The following is a 19,277-nucleotide window of genomic DNA, read 5'->3' on the forward strand; positions in this document are numbered from 1 at the left end:
TGTTTGTTGTGCTGTTTATCAGTTCTCCAGTCTCCTGCTCCTCCCAAGGTAGGTTTCTGCCCTGCACTTCCTTTCTCCCCCAAACGAAAGCCTCTCCGCCAGTCGGCATCCGCCCCTTTCTCTTGGAGACTCTCAGTTGAGAGTTTGAGACTGCGACGTTGCGTAAGTCTCCGAAGAATCCTAAATTTTTGCTTTTGCTAACCATTCGGTCGGCGGCATTCGATTCTCATATTGTAACTTTGATTGCTATGATTAGATGATCATCATTCTTTCTGCTAATACTAATAAGAATTAGGTATAGGATAATCGGAGGAGGGACTGGTCACTGGGGGGCTTACAGGGCTCCTGCGACTCTTCCTCCCTCTTCCTCCCTCTTCCTCCCTCTCTCCCACCCAAGCTTCTTATTTTTGAGGAATTTCACTCTCCTCCTGAGAATCCTGAAAATCCTGACAATCATGTACGGTAGAGCGGGCCTTGATCGATTTAAGAAAGCTCAGTCCTTGGAACCCTTCTCTGTCAATTCCAATCCCAATCCCAATTCCCCTTCCAAATCCACTCCCAAGCCCTTTCCTTCACACTCCCATCAACCCCCCCTCCCTCCCCATTTCCCTCTTCCTCTTGCACCGCCCGATACCGCCCCTCTTGTTGAGTTGGGTCAGACCCACCAGAACCATCTCACTCAGCTTGGTTCGGGTCAGTCCACGTGGAGGCCCCCTGACTGGGCAATCGACCCTCGTCCCGGTGTCTATTCTCTCGAGGTTCTCAAGGATAGTCAGGTTCTTGATCGCATTGCCCTTGATAGGCGTCGCAACATCTTTGGCCGCCAATCTCAAACTTGTGACTTTGTGCTTGATCATCAGTCCGTTTCCCGCCAGCATGCTGTGGTTGTTCCTCACAAGAATGGAAGGTTGGCCGCACTTTCTCTCACTTTTCCTTTCTTTCTATTTACTTAAAGTGCATGCCATATATCATTATTCTAACTGGATTGTTAGTGTAATTGGTTTGTACTTCAAGTCCATCTCGATTGTTCATATCTGTATCCTGTCCTGTGCTTGCTGTTGGTTTTGTTGACCAAGTAAAGGTTTGTTCTCGTTTGGGTTTGCCACTCTTCAAAACTTGTAAAGAAAGGGGTAACAGAACAAATATTCTACTAACTTTATCGTCCCATTCAGATTAGAGAGCTGGATTGTTTACTTTTTCTATGCTTTTAGATTTAAATAAGAGGGTGGTATCTTTGGACAATGCCTGAGTAGCCCTACAACCTGATCCATCAATCACATGATTCAATTGATCATTCGGAGCTTCATGGATTCACCTATTTCACCGTACTTCATGGCCGTGGCCGTGTTCTTTCATCCTCATGACATTGTGGGGGTGATTGCTTTTTATTTCCCATGCGTTAAGTAGTTGTATGATGTTGGTTTCTTTGTTTACTTTGGTGATCCGAAACCATTTAAAAGCTTTATCCCTTCTGCAGCATATATGTAATTGATTTGGGATCTGCACATGGTACTTTTGTTGCAAATGAAAGAGTGACTAAAGATACCCCTGTTGAGCTTGAAGTGGGCCAGTCTTTGAGATTTGCTGCATCAACTAGAACTTATGTCTTGAGAAAGAATGACGCAGCTCTTTTTCCTCGTCCTCCACCACCTGAAGAGGTTAATCTGCCACCACCTCCTGATCCGTCTGATGAAGACGCTGTTGTGGCTTATAATACGCTTCTAAATCGTAATGGTCTGACCAGGCCTGACGTAGTCCCTAAGTCCCGCAAGTCTAGTGACTCAGCAGGCGCAAAAGGAGACAACCAGCAGCCAGAGAGGCCCTCTAAGAGAATTAGGAAGGCAAGAGTATCATTCAGGGATCAAGTTGGAGGAGAGCTGGTTGAAGTAGTTGGGATTTCAGATGGTGTGGACGTAGAAACTGAACCTGGTCCAGTAGGTGTAAAAGAAGGAAGTCTTGTCGGGAAATATGAATCCCTTGTGCAGATTACAGTAATCCCCAAAGGGAAGGAACAATTATATGTCAAGGAAGGCAATTCTTCCCAGAAAGGCATGACTGAAAAATTACAGGAGGTCTTAAATAGAGTCAAAACTGCTCCAAAGGGTGGGATTTATGATGACCTTTATGGAGAATCTTTTTCTGGCAAAGTGGGTTCGCCATGGGCATATCCTTCTTCTGTGGACTCAAGCAGTGGACGAGGCTCTCCAAGTAGAGATACTGATGGGAAGGCATTAAGTGTAAACCATGGAACTAACTCAAGTCACGTTGATGATGACGAAGATGATTTGTTTGGTGATTGATTTAAGCAAGCACTCAGTGGATGGATTTTTTGTTCTCTTTTGGGGTTTGAAAATGTTTTGAAGATGGAAAAGCTTTGGTGAAAATTATATGGTCTTGCTTCCTTGTGAATGGGAGTATAGTTTTAGTTAAACAACAAATTCTTAGCATTGGCATGGCCTGACTCATAATCTCCGAGTCAGTTAATGTTAGTGGGGGAATGGTTGAGAATATGTTTGTTGATGCTAGGTAGGTCATTTATCCAATCCCTGCTCTATCTGACGTGAAGTGGTTTATGCTTTTATATTATTATTAACCTGACAGGAAGTCTTATGTGAGATGCTGATGTGGGTTGGCTGGTGGGGACGGGGGGGAGTCACGTATTTTTGTAGTAAGATGACTGTTGATATCTCCTCGCAATGTAGCCCTGCTAACTCGGAAACTGGTTGAGGATTGCTGCACATTTTAATGCATTAGGCTGTAACACAGGAGGTGGAGTCGGCTTATAATTTGCATGTAAACTCTGTTTTTTAATTCACGAATTGTGTATTCTTATAACTGAACTACCAAAGAATCATTTGCAATATGATTAATAGACCCGAATTCATTTTAGCTTTTCGCACACCTCTCTTTATTTCTGGTTATGAAATTGAATAAATCAAATGGAAATATTGGAAAAAGATCAAACAGGGGTGTGGGAGGAGAAAAAAAGTGTTTATTGTTTCCCTTAATAGTAGCAATGTTCAACGTGTGTAGAGCTTAGCTTCATGGAATACAATGATTGGGTCACTTGCGCAAATGCAAAGACTATGAAACCCTTTCAGTGAATTCACTGTTTCGAGTGTTCTTTGTGCTTGTGCTGCCAAATGTGCTGTGTTTGAGTGTAAACAACTGCATGCTTTTGCTGTTAAGTTAGCAATGAATTTAAATGTCTATGTGGGAACCGCGTTGCTTGACGTTTATGCAAAGTCTGGTTTGATAAAGGATGCAAGCTCTGTTTTTGAGTCTTTGCCAGAGAGGAGTGATGTTACGTGGAGTTCGATGGTTGCCGGGTATGTGCAAAAAGAGCTTTATGAAGCGGCTTTGGTGTTGTTCCATAGAGCTAAAAGCATAGGGTTAGAACAGAACCAGTTTACAGTTTCTTTTGCTATTTGTGCTTGTGCAGGTCTGGCAGCTCTCATTGAAGGAAAGCAGTTGCATGCTCTGTTATCTAAAACTGGCTTTGGTTTGAACGTATTTGTTGTTTCCTCTCTTGTAGACATGTATGCAAAATGTGGTAGCATTAGAGAAGCGTACAGTGTTTTTCAAGGTATGAACGAGAGGAACATTGTTTTATGGAATGCCATGATTTCAGGGTTCGCTAGACATGCTTGCTCACTAGAGGTGATGGTCTTATTTGAGAAAATGCAGCAGATAGGTATGTTCCCGGGCGAAGTAACCTATGCCTGTAGCCACATGTGACTAGTTGAAAGTGGAAAGAAATATGTCAACCTCATGATAACAGAGCAAAATGTGTCACCAAATGCTGTTCACTATTTATGCATGGTTGGTATTTTAGGTCGCTCAGGGTTGATTCTTGAAGCCTATGACTTGATACAGAAAATTCCGTTTGGTGCTACTGTTTCTATGTGGGGTTCTCTGTTGGCTTCTTGTAGGATCCATGGAAATATTGACTTGGCCGAGGTCGCAACAAAGCATTTGTCTGAGATAGAACCTAATAATGCAGGAAACCATATATTGCTGTCAAATGTTTATGCAGCAAATAACAAGTGGGGGGAAGTTGCGAGGAGGAGGGAGATTCTTAAAGAAAGCGAGTTGAAGAAAGACATAGGGAAGAGTTGGATTGAAATAAAGGACAAAGTTCACTCATTTATGGTCGGATAGAGGAAACATACTAGAATTGATGAGATTTATTTTAAGTTGGACGGTTTGGTCACAGAATTGAAGACAATGGGCTACAAGGCTGAGACTGAACACGACCTTCATTGCGTGGGTGAGAGCAGAAAGCATGAACTTTTGAGGCACCACTGTGAGAAAGTTGCTCTTACTTTTGGGTTGATGTGCTTACCTTCCAATGCTCCTATCAGGATCATGAAGAATCTTAGGATTTGTGGTGATTGCCATGCTTTTATGAAGGTCAGTTCAAGTTGTAGGGGAAGGGAAATCATCGTTAGGGATACAAACAGGTTTCACCATTTCAAGAATGGTTATTGTTCTTGTGGGGAATTTTGGTGACATACTTTTTTCGGATATTCTCCATTACGGTAATAAGTAATTGGTTGTGAACAATGTGAAGTGATTAAATATTAATTTATTAGGACTGAGGGGGCCATGTATTAACATGGTAATTAGATAATTAATTAAACAAGAAAAAGATTAGTTTCGGATAACTTGGGCAATTATAACAATATCTGATCAATCAAAAGCAGAGTGTGGAAGGTAATCTACGTGCCTTAATCTCCCTATCTTTAACTTTACTGATGATATCACATATCTACTAAGCTTAGCCTCCCTGTCGTAATATAATTGGTGGGTCTTTGACGAATAATTAGCAGTTAGCCCATCCATCTTCATTTCACATGAAGAGATTTTAGGGATATATGGTTGGGCCCTGCGCTGTCTAATCTGCTTACATGAGATTATGTAGGTACATTATATTTTGCACTTTTAAATTTGAGTGCAATTGTAACTTTACATTTATTTTTTAAAATGTTATAATATCATACACAAACTTATAGTTTGATTCTGTCATATATTCGTTAATTAATTCATCAATTTAACCGTTAAAAATACTTGTACGGCAACTACGAGTCTAATTATTTTATTTTTTTGATGTGGCTGTCAATAATCTACGGGCCCCACTTCCTACCACTATTCTCATCTTCAACTCCATTCTCCACCAACCCTTCCCTAACCCCAACCACCCCACCCCCCCCCCCCAGCCAGCTACAGCCATACCTTCTTCAGATCATTCTTGCTCCAAAGATATTACTCTCAACCCCGTCACTTTTCTCTATTTAGTCACGGTAGAGTCTTAGAGTGGCCAGGGATCTGTTGTCCCGAATTTGATGTCTCATTTGTTTTTCATTCTTAATTTTTTGACATTTGTCTGTTAATTTAACACCAATGTTAACATTGTTAATTTTTTATAAACTAATTGAAGAATTAAAAATTAAAGAAAATAAAAACACATTCGATAACTATCCACTGCAACTACATAATCCCCTTGCCGATGACCACTGCAACCACACAACCTATCGTCGCCGACCACTGCAACCACACCAGTGACACCACCCCATCGCCGCTGATGCTGCTCCTCACAGCGGCAAACAATGTGTGAAGTTTGAAATTTGAGAACATCATATAAATCAATTGGGGGAGGATGTTAAAGGGTTGGGGTTGGTGGCTATGGTGATCGATAGAGAATATCTAATATAATCGATCCATCTCATGGCCGAAATGCATGGTGGAGAGGTCGTGGTTAGTGGCTGCGATGATAGATTGGGGGAGGATGTTGAAGGGTTTTTTAAGATGCTGAAAGGTTTCATCAGCTCTGGTGCCTTTAATTTTACAGTTTTGTAAAAGTTAACAGAGTTAGGTTAGAGTTAAGTGGTAGTACACGTGTCAAATAAATAAAGAAATAGACATGAAGGAGACACCATTTTCGGGACAGCATACCCAAAGCCTCTTAGAGTACGTTACATATTCCAACGACCACACTCCTTATCGCCGTTGGCAAGACCTTCACTTTTTTTTTTTTTAATTCTGCAACAAATCTAGTTAAAAAGAAACTCACTCATGCTGATAATATAGATTTATCTTCATCCTTATAGTATAATTTGTTGGACGTTGGATCATAATCCAATGGTTAATAGGTCTACACAGTTAATTTAAAGATTACTTGGAATATAAATAAGATTAGGATTTAGTTAATAGTTATAGCTTGTACCCCAAGTAAAGTTAATATATTTCGGATTTCCTTGGGGAATAAGGACTCCTAATTCTATCCTATTTGGAATGAGATTTGGTGTATCAATTATCCTTAGACTGGAAGGATTCCTAATGACATTATCAGTGGAAGATTCATTAGGGTTAAGTCTATATAAATACAAGCCTAAGGTCCTTGCTCATATCACACAGAAACTCATATGAACACCTCATTAGTTCGAGTATAAATGAGTGTTGAGTGTGCAGAAGACTTTGGTTAACTAACATATTATTCAAAAAGATTCCAATATGATTTCCACTGAAGGAGAAGTCCATGGTTGAGTCTATTCCGCACGATTATGTCAAAGATGGTTCATCTTTCCTACATGCCATGTTGACTTCGAGTACTTTATCAATTGAGCATAATTTATAGATTTTTTTAGGTTAGTGTGTTTAGTTGTTTATGAAATATATAAAGTCTAATATAATTGTGACAATCGATCAGATAGACTGCCTCTGTATAGAATTTGAGATCTGTAGGAGAAAACAAGAATAAAACTCAGAAGGGTTGAAGGTGATATGTCGGAGAAGAGAAGGCGGTGTTGGAGAAGAGAAAGAGGAGCCACTTTTTGTTATTGTATTTTTTTTAACAAACGATATTATATATCTTTTGGGGTTCGGGTAAGGAGGAAGCTGTGCCTCACAATGAGTTGGCAATAATGTGATTTAAATTTGTTTTTGGCAAAAAGCGAACATAAGATTTTTCACTCACAAATTAAAGGAAAGCCACTAAACTGTAGTGTGTCCCCTTTTTGTTATTGTAAAGTTTGTTTTAGATTAGTTTTAACTTCAATTTTTTTTTTCTTTCTAATAACTAAGCATTTTGTTTTATTCACATAATGCAAAGTTGGCATCTACGTCATTAAAAATGTGGGCCTCATATTTACCACCTCATCTTAGTTTAACAAATTATTTAACGGATGTAAGATCTTGTTTGTACCATACTTGACCAATCCTGAAACCACTGAGTACCGGTTAACGTTATACCGTCAAGGACCTAGAAGAGTTTCCCTCAAACCAGGAGGCCAATCACAGCGCGACATGTGTCGACATCAGAAGCCAATCATAGCGCGACACGTGTCAACATTAGAAGCCAATCACAACACAACACGTGTCAATGTCAAAATGAAACTAGAAACTCTCTTCTATAAATAGAGATCATTCTCTCACAATATTTCCTAATGTCATTTGTACTAAATCATTCACTAGTACTCACTAAAGGAGAGCTTGAACCTATGTACTTGTGTAAACCCTTCACAATTAATGAGAACTTCTCTACTCCGTGGACGTAGCCAATCTGGGTGAACCGCGTACATCTTGTGTTTGCTTCCCTGTCCCTATCAATTTACATACTTATCCACATTAGTGACCGGAGCAATCTAGCGAAGGTTACAAACTTAACACTTTCTGTTGTACCAATGTCCTCACTGATTTTGTGCATCAACATTTGGCGCCGTCTGTGGGAACGACACTTATTCCCATTCTCTTCAGCTTTATCAAGCTAGTTTCCACCATTCGTACACTCTCTTTTGACCAGGCATCCCTCTCCAACATGGAGAGCGAAGGAAGCCACAGCACATAGAATGACACCCCCATCGCACCTGGTGCGAAGCAACGAAAAAAGGAAGGAAAAAGGGTTGCTCTTCAAGCTAAAGTCGATGAGTTAGAAGCTCAGAACAACAAGATAGCAATGAAAAATGAGGTCCTCTAAGAGCAGTATGAGAAGCTTCACGAAACTAGGCGTACTCAAACACGCGAGCTCGTTACCCCTGTAGACATCAACCATCATCTGGGTGCCCCCTAACACGGAGGGTCACCTTCCTTCGACATGGGTATCCCTGATGAGGAGCGAGCTAATCATCAAAACATTTATCAACATGAGACTTCTCTCAACCCAGCTGCTTCGACCCGAAGCAGGAGAAGTGGAGGAAGACACCTCCTTGCAGAAGGGTTGGAAGGATCAAAAGCCGTTTATCGTGACTGTCGAGACTTCCTAAAGCAACGTCGATAGAATCCCCTCCACATATGCTCAAAGATCAATGACCCAAGGGTTTCTGAAAGACTCGGTCCCCTCCCATGACCCAGGCCAGCTGCCAATCTAGGGAAAGAATGACAGGTCCCAGAGGAACATGAAGGTACAGGGGACTCTGAGGTATTCCTACAGACTCGCCCTAGAAGTCAGTACGGCGAGTCCAAGAAAAAATCACACGCCCTTGCTCGAACTTTCCTACTTCTAAGAGGCGATGGAGACTTACGAAAGAAAATCGCAATGGTACATGACTCCACTCAGGACCCCCTTGTCCTACAGCTCTTTGAGGAAGTAAACAAGTTGAAGGCCGAACGTCAGGCCAATATACCTGACTGGAACCAACCCAGGCTTGACCCTCTCACAATGAGGATCCTCAACACCCTCCTTCAAGTAAAGACAAAACAAAAGCTTGGTTTACAACTCTATACTGGAAGGGATGACCCAATTGAACACCTTAATCTCTTTGAGTCCACCATGGCATATCAGATGCACACCGACGAAGAGCGATATCTTCTCTTCCTCTCCACCCTCTTTGGCGGAGCTCTAAACTGGTATTGCCGTCTTCCACCTAAAACAGTAGACTCATTTGAGGAACTGAAGAAACTGTTTGTCTCTCAACACATCTTCCAGACCGATCGCTTGCATTTTGTAGATGACTTGTACACTATTCACCAGAAGCCGGACGAGTCACTACGAGAGTATGCCGGTCGTTTCAGCCATGAGTATTCTCGTTGCGCTTAAGCAGATGACAAGACTGCCTTCAAGGTATTCACGGCAGGCCTACGTGATTGTTTCTTCAAGTACATGATCAATGCCAACACTTGGAAGACTTACTCTGAGGTGATGGCATAGGTTTACAACCATGCCTTCGCCGAGGCAAGGACATATCAAGGGAAACCACCCACAGCCACCCTTTATCAACAAGTAGGGAGTGGAAGCCAGATCCAACCAAATAAGAAGACCTCGACCTTCCAAACGGCAGCGGTGCATCCCCTTGCCTTACTTAATACTTTGCCAAGTCAACAGACATATCAATCTCAGGGCAAAAAGAAAGATTTCCATCCTCACCAGTCTCATTTTAGTAAAAAGAGTAAGAGACATTACCGCGATAACCAAGGGTATCGCCATGATAATCCCCAACCTTAGGCAGTCAACATAGTGGTTAAACATGTGTCAGGACAGCCCCTACCCCGAGGTATGAGGCATACACACATTTGAACGCCACATGCGTGGCCATTTACCTCACCATAGCACACCTGATACCGAAGCCAAAGCCAAGGCACCTGGATTACAAGCCCACGAAGAACACGGGCACGTTTTGTTGCTACCACGAGCATAACGGCCATGACGGCGAGAAGTGTATCACCCTTCGTGATCATATTGAAGCTTTGGCACGTGAAGGAAAAATTAATCAATTCCTCTTTCACCCTCCAAGAGGTAACTGTAACCAACGCCAGGTGAATGTGATATATTCCATAAGTGGTGGCACACCCATATCTAAATCTTCTAACAGGGCCATGAAAAATAGTGAACGAGCTTTAAAGTCTGGCTACCAAGTGTTTCAAGTGGAAAACATCAGGGGAGGTAAGTATCAAAAGCCTAACTGGGATCCAATATGTTTCTACCATGAGGAAGAAAGATGTATCATCTACCCTCACAACGACCTACTGATCGTGGAAGCTCACATAGCCAACTTTGAAGTACGACGAATCCTGGTAGACACGGGGGCTTCGGTCAATATCATGTTTGCTGAAGCTTTTAGGGCACTTAATGTAGCTGAACACTTGCTCAATCGCTCAATTTCTCTTCTGATAAGCTTCTCCGGTGATATCGTGCAACCTTTGAGGAGCATACACTTACCTTTCACCATCGGTACATGCCATTACACAGCTACCATTACCACTAACTTCCTGGTGGTTGATTGCCCAACGGCATACAATGTCATCTTCGGACGCACAGGCATCAATGATCTCAAGGCTATGGTATCCACACATATGTTGTTGATGAAATTTCCAACCCCCTATGGCAATGGTTACATCAGAGGAGATTAACTTAGTGCACGATCATGTTACAACACTTTGGTCAAGCAACAACACCTGCTTGTGCCCAAGGAAACCCTTTCTATACATGACCAAGTCATAAAGACCAGCCCAGACGAAGCTAACTTGGATCTTCACGGTGGCAACAGTCAACCTGACGATCATCGAGATGACTCTTTCACCCAGCAAGCATAACCTGCTGAAGAGTTGGAGAAGGTCTCTATCTCAAAAGATTATCCGGATCACATGGTGAAGATTGGCACCATCTTGTCACCACCCATTCGGTTGGCATTGATCTCTTTTTTGCAAGAGAACACTGAGGTTTTCGCCTAGTCATACGAGGATATGCCAGGCATTTCTCCCGATATCATCTGTCATCGCTTAAGTATTGACCCCAAGACCAAGCCAGTGAGACAGAAGCGAAGATTTTATGACGTTGAACGATACAAGGCAATGAAGGCAGAAGTTGAAAAATTCAAAGGCATAGGCTTCGTTCGCGAAGTCAATTATCCAATGTGAGTAGCAAATGTTATCCTTGTTAAGAAGAATCCAACCAAGGAAAGTTTCTTGCTCCAAAAGGTCTTGTGGAGAATGCGTGTTGATTACACCGACCTAAACAAAGGATGCCCGAAGGATAACTGTTCTCTTCCTCTCATAGACAAACTTATAGACTATACGGCAGGGTGTGAACTTCTAAGCTTCATGGATGCTTACTCAGGATACAACAAAATCTTCATAAACCTTCCGGACCAAGAAAACACAGCCTTCACTACTGACAGGGGACTATATTGCTATAAAGTCATGCCCTTCAGCCTATAGAATGCAGGAACAACTTATCAGATACTGGTTAATTCAATGTTCGCCGAACAGATTGGGAAGAACATGGAAGTTTACGTTGATGATATGCTAATCAAGAGCAAACATGCTGACCAACACATCACCAACCTATCTGAAACTTTCACCATTCTGAAGAGGTATCGAATGAGGTTGAACCCCAACAAATGTGCCTTCGGCGTAGGCTCTGGCAAATTCTTAGGCTTCATGATAAGCCAACGAGGCATTGAGGCTAATCTCGAGAAGATCAAAGCAATCATCGACATGAAGGAACCGGTAACTTCAAAAGACATCCAGAGCCTTACTGGCAAGGTGGCAGCCTTAACTAGGTTCATCTTTAAGGCCACAGACAGATGTGCTCTTTTCTTCAAATCACTTAAAGGAAGTAAGAAGTACATTACATGGACTGATGAATGTGCTGAGGCATCCAAGAACCTCAAAGATTACATGAGTAAAGCCCATCTACTCTTCAAACCTAAGATTGGTGACACTCTCATTATCTATCTGTTGGTATCGGCTTTAGCAGTAAGTTTCGTTCTCATTCGAAATGATGGTAATGTCGAACGGCCTATCTACTACGCTAGCAAGGCCTTACAAGATGCAGAGACACGATACTCCAACATTGAGAAATTGGCTCTAGCATTGGTCATGTCTGCTCGAAAACTTCGCCCTTACTTTCAAGCACACTCCATCATCGTGCTTACCAATCATCATATTCGACAGATACTTCAAAGTTCTGACACTTATGGGCGAATGATCAAATGGGCGATAGAATTGGGTGAGTTTGACATCTCCTACCAACCAAAGCCAGCTGAGAAGGGCCAAGCAGTGGCATACTTCATCGCCGACTTCACATATCATATTGACATTGTTTCTACGGCTAAAGAAGTGGTTTCATTACCCTCGGAAGCTTAGAAAATATAACCAACAACCCCAACATAGAGTCTATATGTTGATGGCTCGTCCAACCAACAGGGTTGTGGAGTAGGACTAGTGCTTACGACCCCTGACAAAGTGGCGATGGAGTATGCTCTTCGTTTCAAATTCAAGGCGTCGAACAATGAGGCTAAATATGAAGCCCTCGTAGCAGGCTTACGTTTGGCCAAACACCTTGGGGTTAAACGAATTGATATCTTCAGTGACTCCCAATTGGTGGTTAACCAGGTCACCAACAACTTTGACGCTAAGGATAACTCCATGGCAACATATCTGGCACAAACACAATTGTTGCTCAAACACTTCCACTACCAGATCACCCAATTTCCTCGAGCGGCAAACAATCATGCAGATGCTTTGACTCGCCTCGCCTCAGCGGTGGAAGACAAGATTGAGAGAAATTCAGGTCGAATTGTTTGCAGCACCAAGCACCATGGCTGCGGAAGTGTGCAACTTACAACAGGGGGATAGTTGGATTACCCCGATTTATAGATTCCTTACTTATGGCACCCTTCCAAATGACAAAGTCCAAGCTAAGCAGATTCGATACAAGGCTACCCGTTATTTCATCATTAATGACCAACTCTACAAGCGGGGTTTTAACCTACCATACCTAAGATGCCTTATGCCCGCAGAGGCGGAAACTGTCATTCGGGAAATACATGAAGGAGTCTGCGGAGATCATGCTGGATCTCGATCCCTATCACACAAGGCTTTTCGTTAAGGATATTACTGGCCAACACTCTATCAAGATGCCATCAGAATATCCCGCTCATGTGATAAGTGTCAACGCTACGCAACTATTATTCACTCCCCTCCTGAGCCGCTCACTCATATGATTAGCCCTTGGCTATTCGCCTAATGGGGACTTGATTTGATCGACCCAATACCTGCAGGGAAGGGCAAGGTTCGCTATGCAATCGTTGTAGTTGACTACTTCACAAAGTGGGCCGAAGTAGAACCCTTGGCAACCATTACTGAGGCAAAAATAGAAGACTTCGTATGGAAGAACATCCTTTGCAGATTCGGCATTCCCAATGCGATAGTCACTGACAACAGGTGACAGTTCGACAACAATAAGTTCAGGATGTTTTGCTCTAAGTTCAACATCAACTTATGTTTTGCTTTCCCAGCTCATCCCCATTCTAATGGACAAGTTAAAGCCATCAACAAAATAATCAAGCGAACTTTGAAAACTAGCTTGGATAAGGCTAAAGGTTGTTAGCCAGAATTTGTACCCTAAGTTCTTTGGTCATACCGCACTTCGTATCGGACCCCATTCTCACTTGCTTTTGGTACATAGGCAGTTGTCCCAGTTGAGCTTGAGCAAGTAATGTTCCGAGTCTAAAACTACATGCAAAGTGAAAATGACAAACAACTTACCCTCAACTTAGATCTAGTAGAGGAACATAGAAACCAGGCTCACTTGAGGAATGTCGCCTACCAGCAGCACATCTCCAACTACTATGACTCAAGCGTCAAACCTCGTTCTTTCAAAGTGGGGGACTGGGTATTGAAGAAAAGATTACTCTGCGACAAAGTCCCGAATGGAGGAACACTTGGTCCAAACTGGGATGGACCGTTTGAAGTTGTTGGCATCAGTCGCCCTGGCTCCTATAAGCTTAAAAGCTCCGATGGCAAGACTCTTGGCCATCCATAAAATGCTGATAACTTGAAGTACTATTACAAGTAAACTCACATTGTACAAGTGTTAAGCTTCAGCCGTTCGGCATCCTATGTAACGAAGACTATTTGCATGAATTCAATAAAGAGGTGATTTAGACAACTCGGTCCTAATCCTCTTACATTTCTAGCAATGAAACACTCGGGTTCAAAGCTTCAACATGAATGCTTCCAACATGAAACAAAGTCTAAGTATATGTCAACAAGACTATACAAATAAACGAACAGTTTCACAGTATATTCGTTCAATCATACACTCCAATACATTCATACATAAGCCAACTGTGCTTTGAAAGGGTTCAACATACTTTGTGTCATTCGACACTTACTACAATGTGCCTAGACACCTTGCCCTTATTCTCACCAACCAGGTGATGAAATGTAAAGAAGGAACTCATCTTCATGTCACCAACCAGGTGATGAAATGTACAACTTGTACTCTCCTTCATGCCACCAACCAGGTGATGAAATGTACAACCCATACTCTAATATCATTTGGCAACTTGCCACTCATGCCACCAACTAGGTGAAGAAGGAACTCATCCTTGTGCCACCAACCAGGTGATGAAATGTGATGAAAGGTGATGAAGGAACTCACCTTCGTACCACAAACCAAGTGATGAAAGAAACTCACCATTCATTCCACCTACCAGAAGACGAATGGTACAACTTGTACATATGAACTTCTAGCATTCACAAATAATCAAAAACTCTCAAGCTTGACAACTCGACTAGGGGAACACTTATGCCCAACAAGAGTTATAGTCACCAACAAAGTCTTATTGCAAACCAATAACAACTTCAATGCATGACATACGAAGATCAAGCTATTCAGCCTTCTTGCATCTGCTTTAGACATTTCCCCTATATAACAATGCAAACACTACAACTCGTAGAAAGCTTCACACACTTTTGATCAAGACAGTGTGAAGCAAAACCAATTTATGGTGCAAACAAGAGCTTTATCAAATGAGTTCAACCACAATCCTCAAAAGCTTCACACACTCTTGATCAAGACAGTGTGAAGCAAAACCAATTTATGGTGCCAACAAGAGCTTCATCAATGGAGGCCAACCACAATTCTCAAAAGCTTCACACACTCTTGATCAAGACAGTGTGAAGCAAAACCAATTTATGGTGCCAACAAGAGCTTCATCAATGGAAGGCAACCACAATTCTCAAAAGTTTCACACACTCTTGATTAAGACAGTGTGAAGCAAAACCAATTTATGGTGCCAACAAGAGCTTCATCAAAGGAGTTCAACCACAATTCTCAAAAGCTTTACACACTCTTGATCAAGACAGTGTGAAGCAAAACCAATATATGGTGCCAACAAGAGCTTTATCGATGGAGGGCAACCACAATTCTCAAAAGCTTCACACACTCTTGATCAAGACATGTGAAGTAAAACCAATTTATGGTGCCAACAAGAGCTTCATCAAAGGAGTTCAACCACAATTCTCAAAAGCTTCACACACTATTGATCAAGACAGTGTGAAGCAAAACCAATTTATGGTACCCAACAAAAACTTTAACTTCAAAGCTTCACCTACAAAGCTTCAACTCTAAAGCTTCACCTACAAAGCTTCAACACAAAAGCTTCACCAACAAAAGCTTCATCAATGGAGAACAACTACAAATTCTCAAAAACTTCACACTATCTTGATCAAGATAGTGTGAAGCAAAATCAATTTATAGTACCCAACAAAAGCTTCAACTTTAAAGCTTCACCTACAAAGCTTCAACTCCAAAGTTTCACCTACAAAAACTTCAACACAAAAGCTTTACTCACAAAAGCTTCACCTACAAAAGCTTCACCAGCAAAAGCTTCATCAATGGAGGACAACTACAAATTCTCAAAAGCTTCACACTATCTTGATCAAGATAGTGTGAAGCAAAATCAATTTATGGTACCCAACAAAAGCTTCAGCTTCAAAGCTTCACCTACAAAAGCTTGACCCACAAAAGCTTGACCCATAAAAGCTTCACCTACAAAAATTTCAACCTCAAAGCTTCACCTATAAAGCTTAATATATATATATATATATATATTCAAAAATTCAAAAATTCAAAAATTCAGAAATTCGAAAATTCAGAAATTCGGAAATTTGAAAATTTGAAAATTCGGAAATTTGAAAATTTGAAAATTCAAAAAAAAAAAAAAAAAGCCTTGGCCTCTTCTTACTTAGGCCTAACAACTTCATAACAAATATATATGAATGAGGAGTTTTAGGCTACCACTTAGTAAGGAAAATGGTGAAATTTTGTTACTTTGGAAACTTGGCTACTAGCAAGACACCTTATTCGTCAACTCCCTCGACCGGAGACCTGGGGGACTCCTATCATATGCTACTGCACCTTGATACTCGGAAGTTTCACGACCACTCAGTGACTTGGATTTTTTCAAGTCTCCAACCGAGAAGTTTTCCTTACTCGGGAAATTAAGGGAGCACTACCTCAACCTACATGCTTCACTCACAAAGCTTCAACATACAAACTTCAATAAAAGGAAAAATTCAAAAAACTTAGTGAAGAAAGCCTTGGTGTATTTAACACAATACGTTGAAATGAAGAAAAGCTTGTTTATTGATATCTCCGATAAGTTACAAATATGTACATATACATGAATCAAAATAAACAAACAAGATGGAGCTTTCACAAAGGTTGCTCAGGAGAAGTCTCAGCAGTCAGCAGAGCCTAAAAAAGAGGAGGCACCAGAGGGTGATTATTCGAAGCCTCAGTACTAGGCAGAACCCTGGAAGAAGGAGGCACCGAAGGTTGATCATTTGGAGTTTCATTACGCGGTACAGCCCCAGAAGACGAAGACAATAAATGCATTTGGAACAAACCCACAAACCTCTGATGATCAAGTAAAATCTGACCATCAGATTCTTGCAGCTGGTCGAGCTTCCTTTTCATGTTTGTAGCATAGTCATGTGTGAGCCTGTGCAACTGTTTATTCTCATGCTTGAGCCATTTGATCTCCTATTTGAGACTTATCACTTCAACCGCCAATGATTCAACTTGGCGGGTTTGAGAAAATAGGCGTTGGGCCATATTAGACACAGAACCTGCACACTAAACACTGAGAGCCAGAGAATCCTTAACAGCCAACTCATCAGACCGTTTAGAAAACAGTCTGTTATCTTTGAAAGTGAGAAGGTTCCTGGTCACCACTGCAGCGGTCATATCATTCTTCATCATAGAGTCCCCAACAGTAAGAGGACCAGTTGGGGATAAGAAGGATGAGCGCCATATGTTGTCTTGAGAAGGCATGGCTGCCTCTTCACCAAAGTTCAAGTCAAAACGACAGTCGGATGGGCCATACATTCTCAGAAATGATGAAGGAGAAATGAGGTGCAATAAATCTTTGAAGTAAGGGGAAAATTCCTACAAGCAATAACTCTCTGAATGTACTTCTTGCACACAATTGGTGCCCTTATAAAAAAAAGGGTAACAGGACCGTTGATTTAAAAATCGAAGAGGCACTATTTTCCACACGCAACATCAGCTCCTCGGGTACCACAGTTAACTTTGCCAAAGATCTCTGACAAAGTTTAGACATATAAATTTTGAAAGTCCAGCTACCCTACTATTACCCACAAGGGTAAAGGAACAGCATCACTGCTTGATAACTAGAAAGTCCCAATGTGTGTCAACCTCCTTGCTCCGTGGCAAGGCAGACTGGCAAAAATGCCCAACCTTTACTCACATTCGAGAAAACACTCCCAACAAGATTGCTTGCTCAAAAATTGAAAAGGCACCGCTTTCCGAATCTCGAGAGCCAGACTCCCAATAAGATTACGTGCTCAAAAATCGAAGAGGCACCGCCCTCCGAATCTCGAGAACCAAACTCTCAACAGGATTACTTTCTCAAAAATCGAAGAGACACTGCTATTTGAATCTCAAGAGTCAGACTCCCAACATGATTGCTTTCTCAAAAATCGAAAAGGCACCGTTCTCTGAATCTCGAGAGCCAGATCCTCGACAAGATTGCTTGTTCGACAACAAAAAAGGCACCGCTCTCCAAACTTCGAGAGCCAGATTTCCAGATACCACATACCACTTTTTCAAAGTGCTCTAACAAAGTTAAAACACATGAAGCTTGTAGCTCCCACTACATTGATGTGACCAAGAAGGGTAAAGGAATAACACTACTGCTTGTTGTTAGAGAGACTCCTATATATGTCGACCTCTATCCTCCACAGTCAGGCAGACCTGCAAATAAAAAAAATGCTCAACTTTTCTTCACATCCGAAAAGGCACTCTCAGCAGAGTCTCTTGAAATACTCAGCTTCTTCCCCCCCCCCCGATGATACCTCTACAAACAAGCCATACCAGAGAAAGAGTATCTCATATCATCAGGGTTAAAAGTAAGAGTATCCATATCATGCTTTTTCTTTTCCTTTGGCCTTGTTCTTACCTACAAGACAAGGAGAAAGAGAGCAATCAGTCAGCACTTGGAATCAAGCTTCCAGTCAGGAACTGACTACCTGGAACCCCTTGCCTGATTACTTACCTGGCATTGCTCTCAAGTACTCATCTTCAACATATTATGCTTCCAGAGAAGATACCACATCTGCCTGAGGAACAGATAGGGCAAGTGAGAAGGATACAAGGAAGCATGTGAAGACAAGCGTAACAGAACATATGCCGATACATCCACTACTTTGTCAACAGCAAAAGTATCCCATATCATCAGGGTCGAACGTACTCTAGATTTGATTGACTTGTTTTGACCCTCAAATTCTTGAGTCGGCCTTATACTTTGGAGGAAACTAGAAAACCCTCCAGCTCAGTTCAAGAATAAGCCTGTGGAAAGTTACTTCTTCAAAAGTAAAAGTATCTCATATCATATCTTCTCTATTTGCTTGTCCTTATCCTTGTTGGTGTTTACGACACAAGGAGAATGAGAACAATCAACCGGAAGCCGAAGTCGAATCTCCGATCCAGGTTGCTTGCTTAGAAGTCTGATTGATTACCTTGTCTATTACCTCTTTCGGCAAATCTCCTAGCTCGGCGACTTAGGGGACTTCTATTATAGGGTTTGTATCGCACTTGACCAAGTCCGAAACTACAAGTAAGCTTCAAGTGAAATTGATACATATCCTTGTGCATCTTCATCAGTTAAAGATACCACGCTTGGATGAAGGAAAAGTACTTCCAGAGAAGATGCCACATCTACATATGAGACAGATAAGGTAAGTGAAAATGATACCACACTTCGGTACTTAGAAGTTTCGTGATTACTCAATGGCTTGGATCTTGCAAGTCCCCAACCGATGAGCTTCCCTCACTCGGGAACTTAGGGGAGCATTATTTGTACCATACTTGACCAATCCCGAAACTACTAAGCACCGGTCAACGTTATACCGTCAAGGACCCAGAAGAGTTTATTTCCAACCAGGAGGCCAATCACAGCGCGACACGTGTCGACATTAGAAGCCAATCATAGCGCGACACGTGTCAACATCAGAAGCCAATCACAACA

The 19,277-nt window shown here is 41.8% G+C and overlaps 1 protein-coding gene and 1 pseudogene across 1 annotated transcript; both read left to right on the top strand.

The window, feature by feature from the left end:
• On the top strand, window positions 1-2,889 carry LOC126623342 (protein phosphatase 1 regulatory inhibitor subunit PPP1R8 homolog). The gene is made up of 2 exons (XM_050292200.1): window positions 1-907; window positions 1,478-2,889. Exons 1-2 carry the CDS (start codon window positions 456-458, stop codon window positions 2,298-2,300), a joined length of 1,275 nt encoding a protein of 424 aa, XP_050148157.1. The 5' UTR covers window positions 1-455; the 3' UTR covers window positions 2,301-2,889.
• A 140-nt stretch (window positions 2,890-3,029) lies between these two features.
• Window positions 3,030-4,597, top strand: LOC126623341 (pentatricopeptide repeat-containing protein At5g04780, mitochondrial-like; annotated as a pseudogene).
• Window positions 4,598-19,277: the final 14,680 nt, after the last annotated feature.

The sequence above is a fragment of the Malus sylvestris genome, chromosome 5 (assembly GCF_916048215.2).
Source record: "Malus sylvestris chromosome 5, drMalSylv7.2, whole genome shotgun sequence".
NCBI classification, from domain to species: Eukaryota; Viridiplantae; Streptophyta; class Magnoliopsida; order Rosales; family Rosaceae; genus Malus; species Malus sylvestris.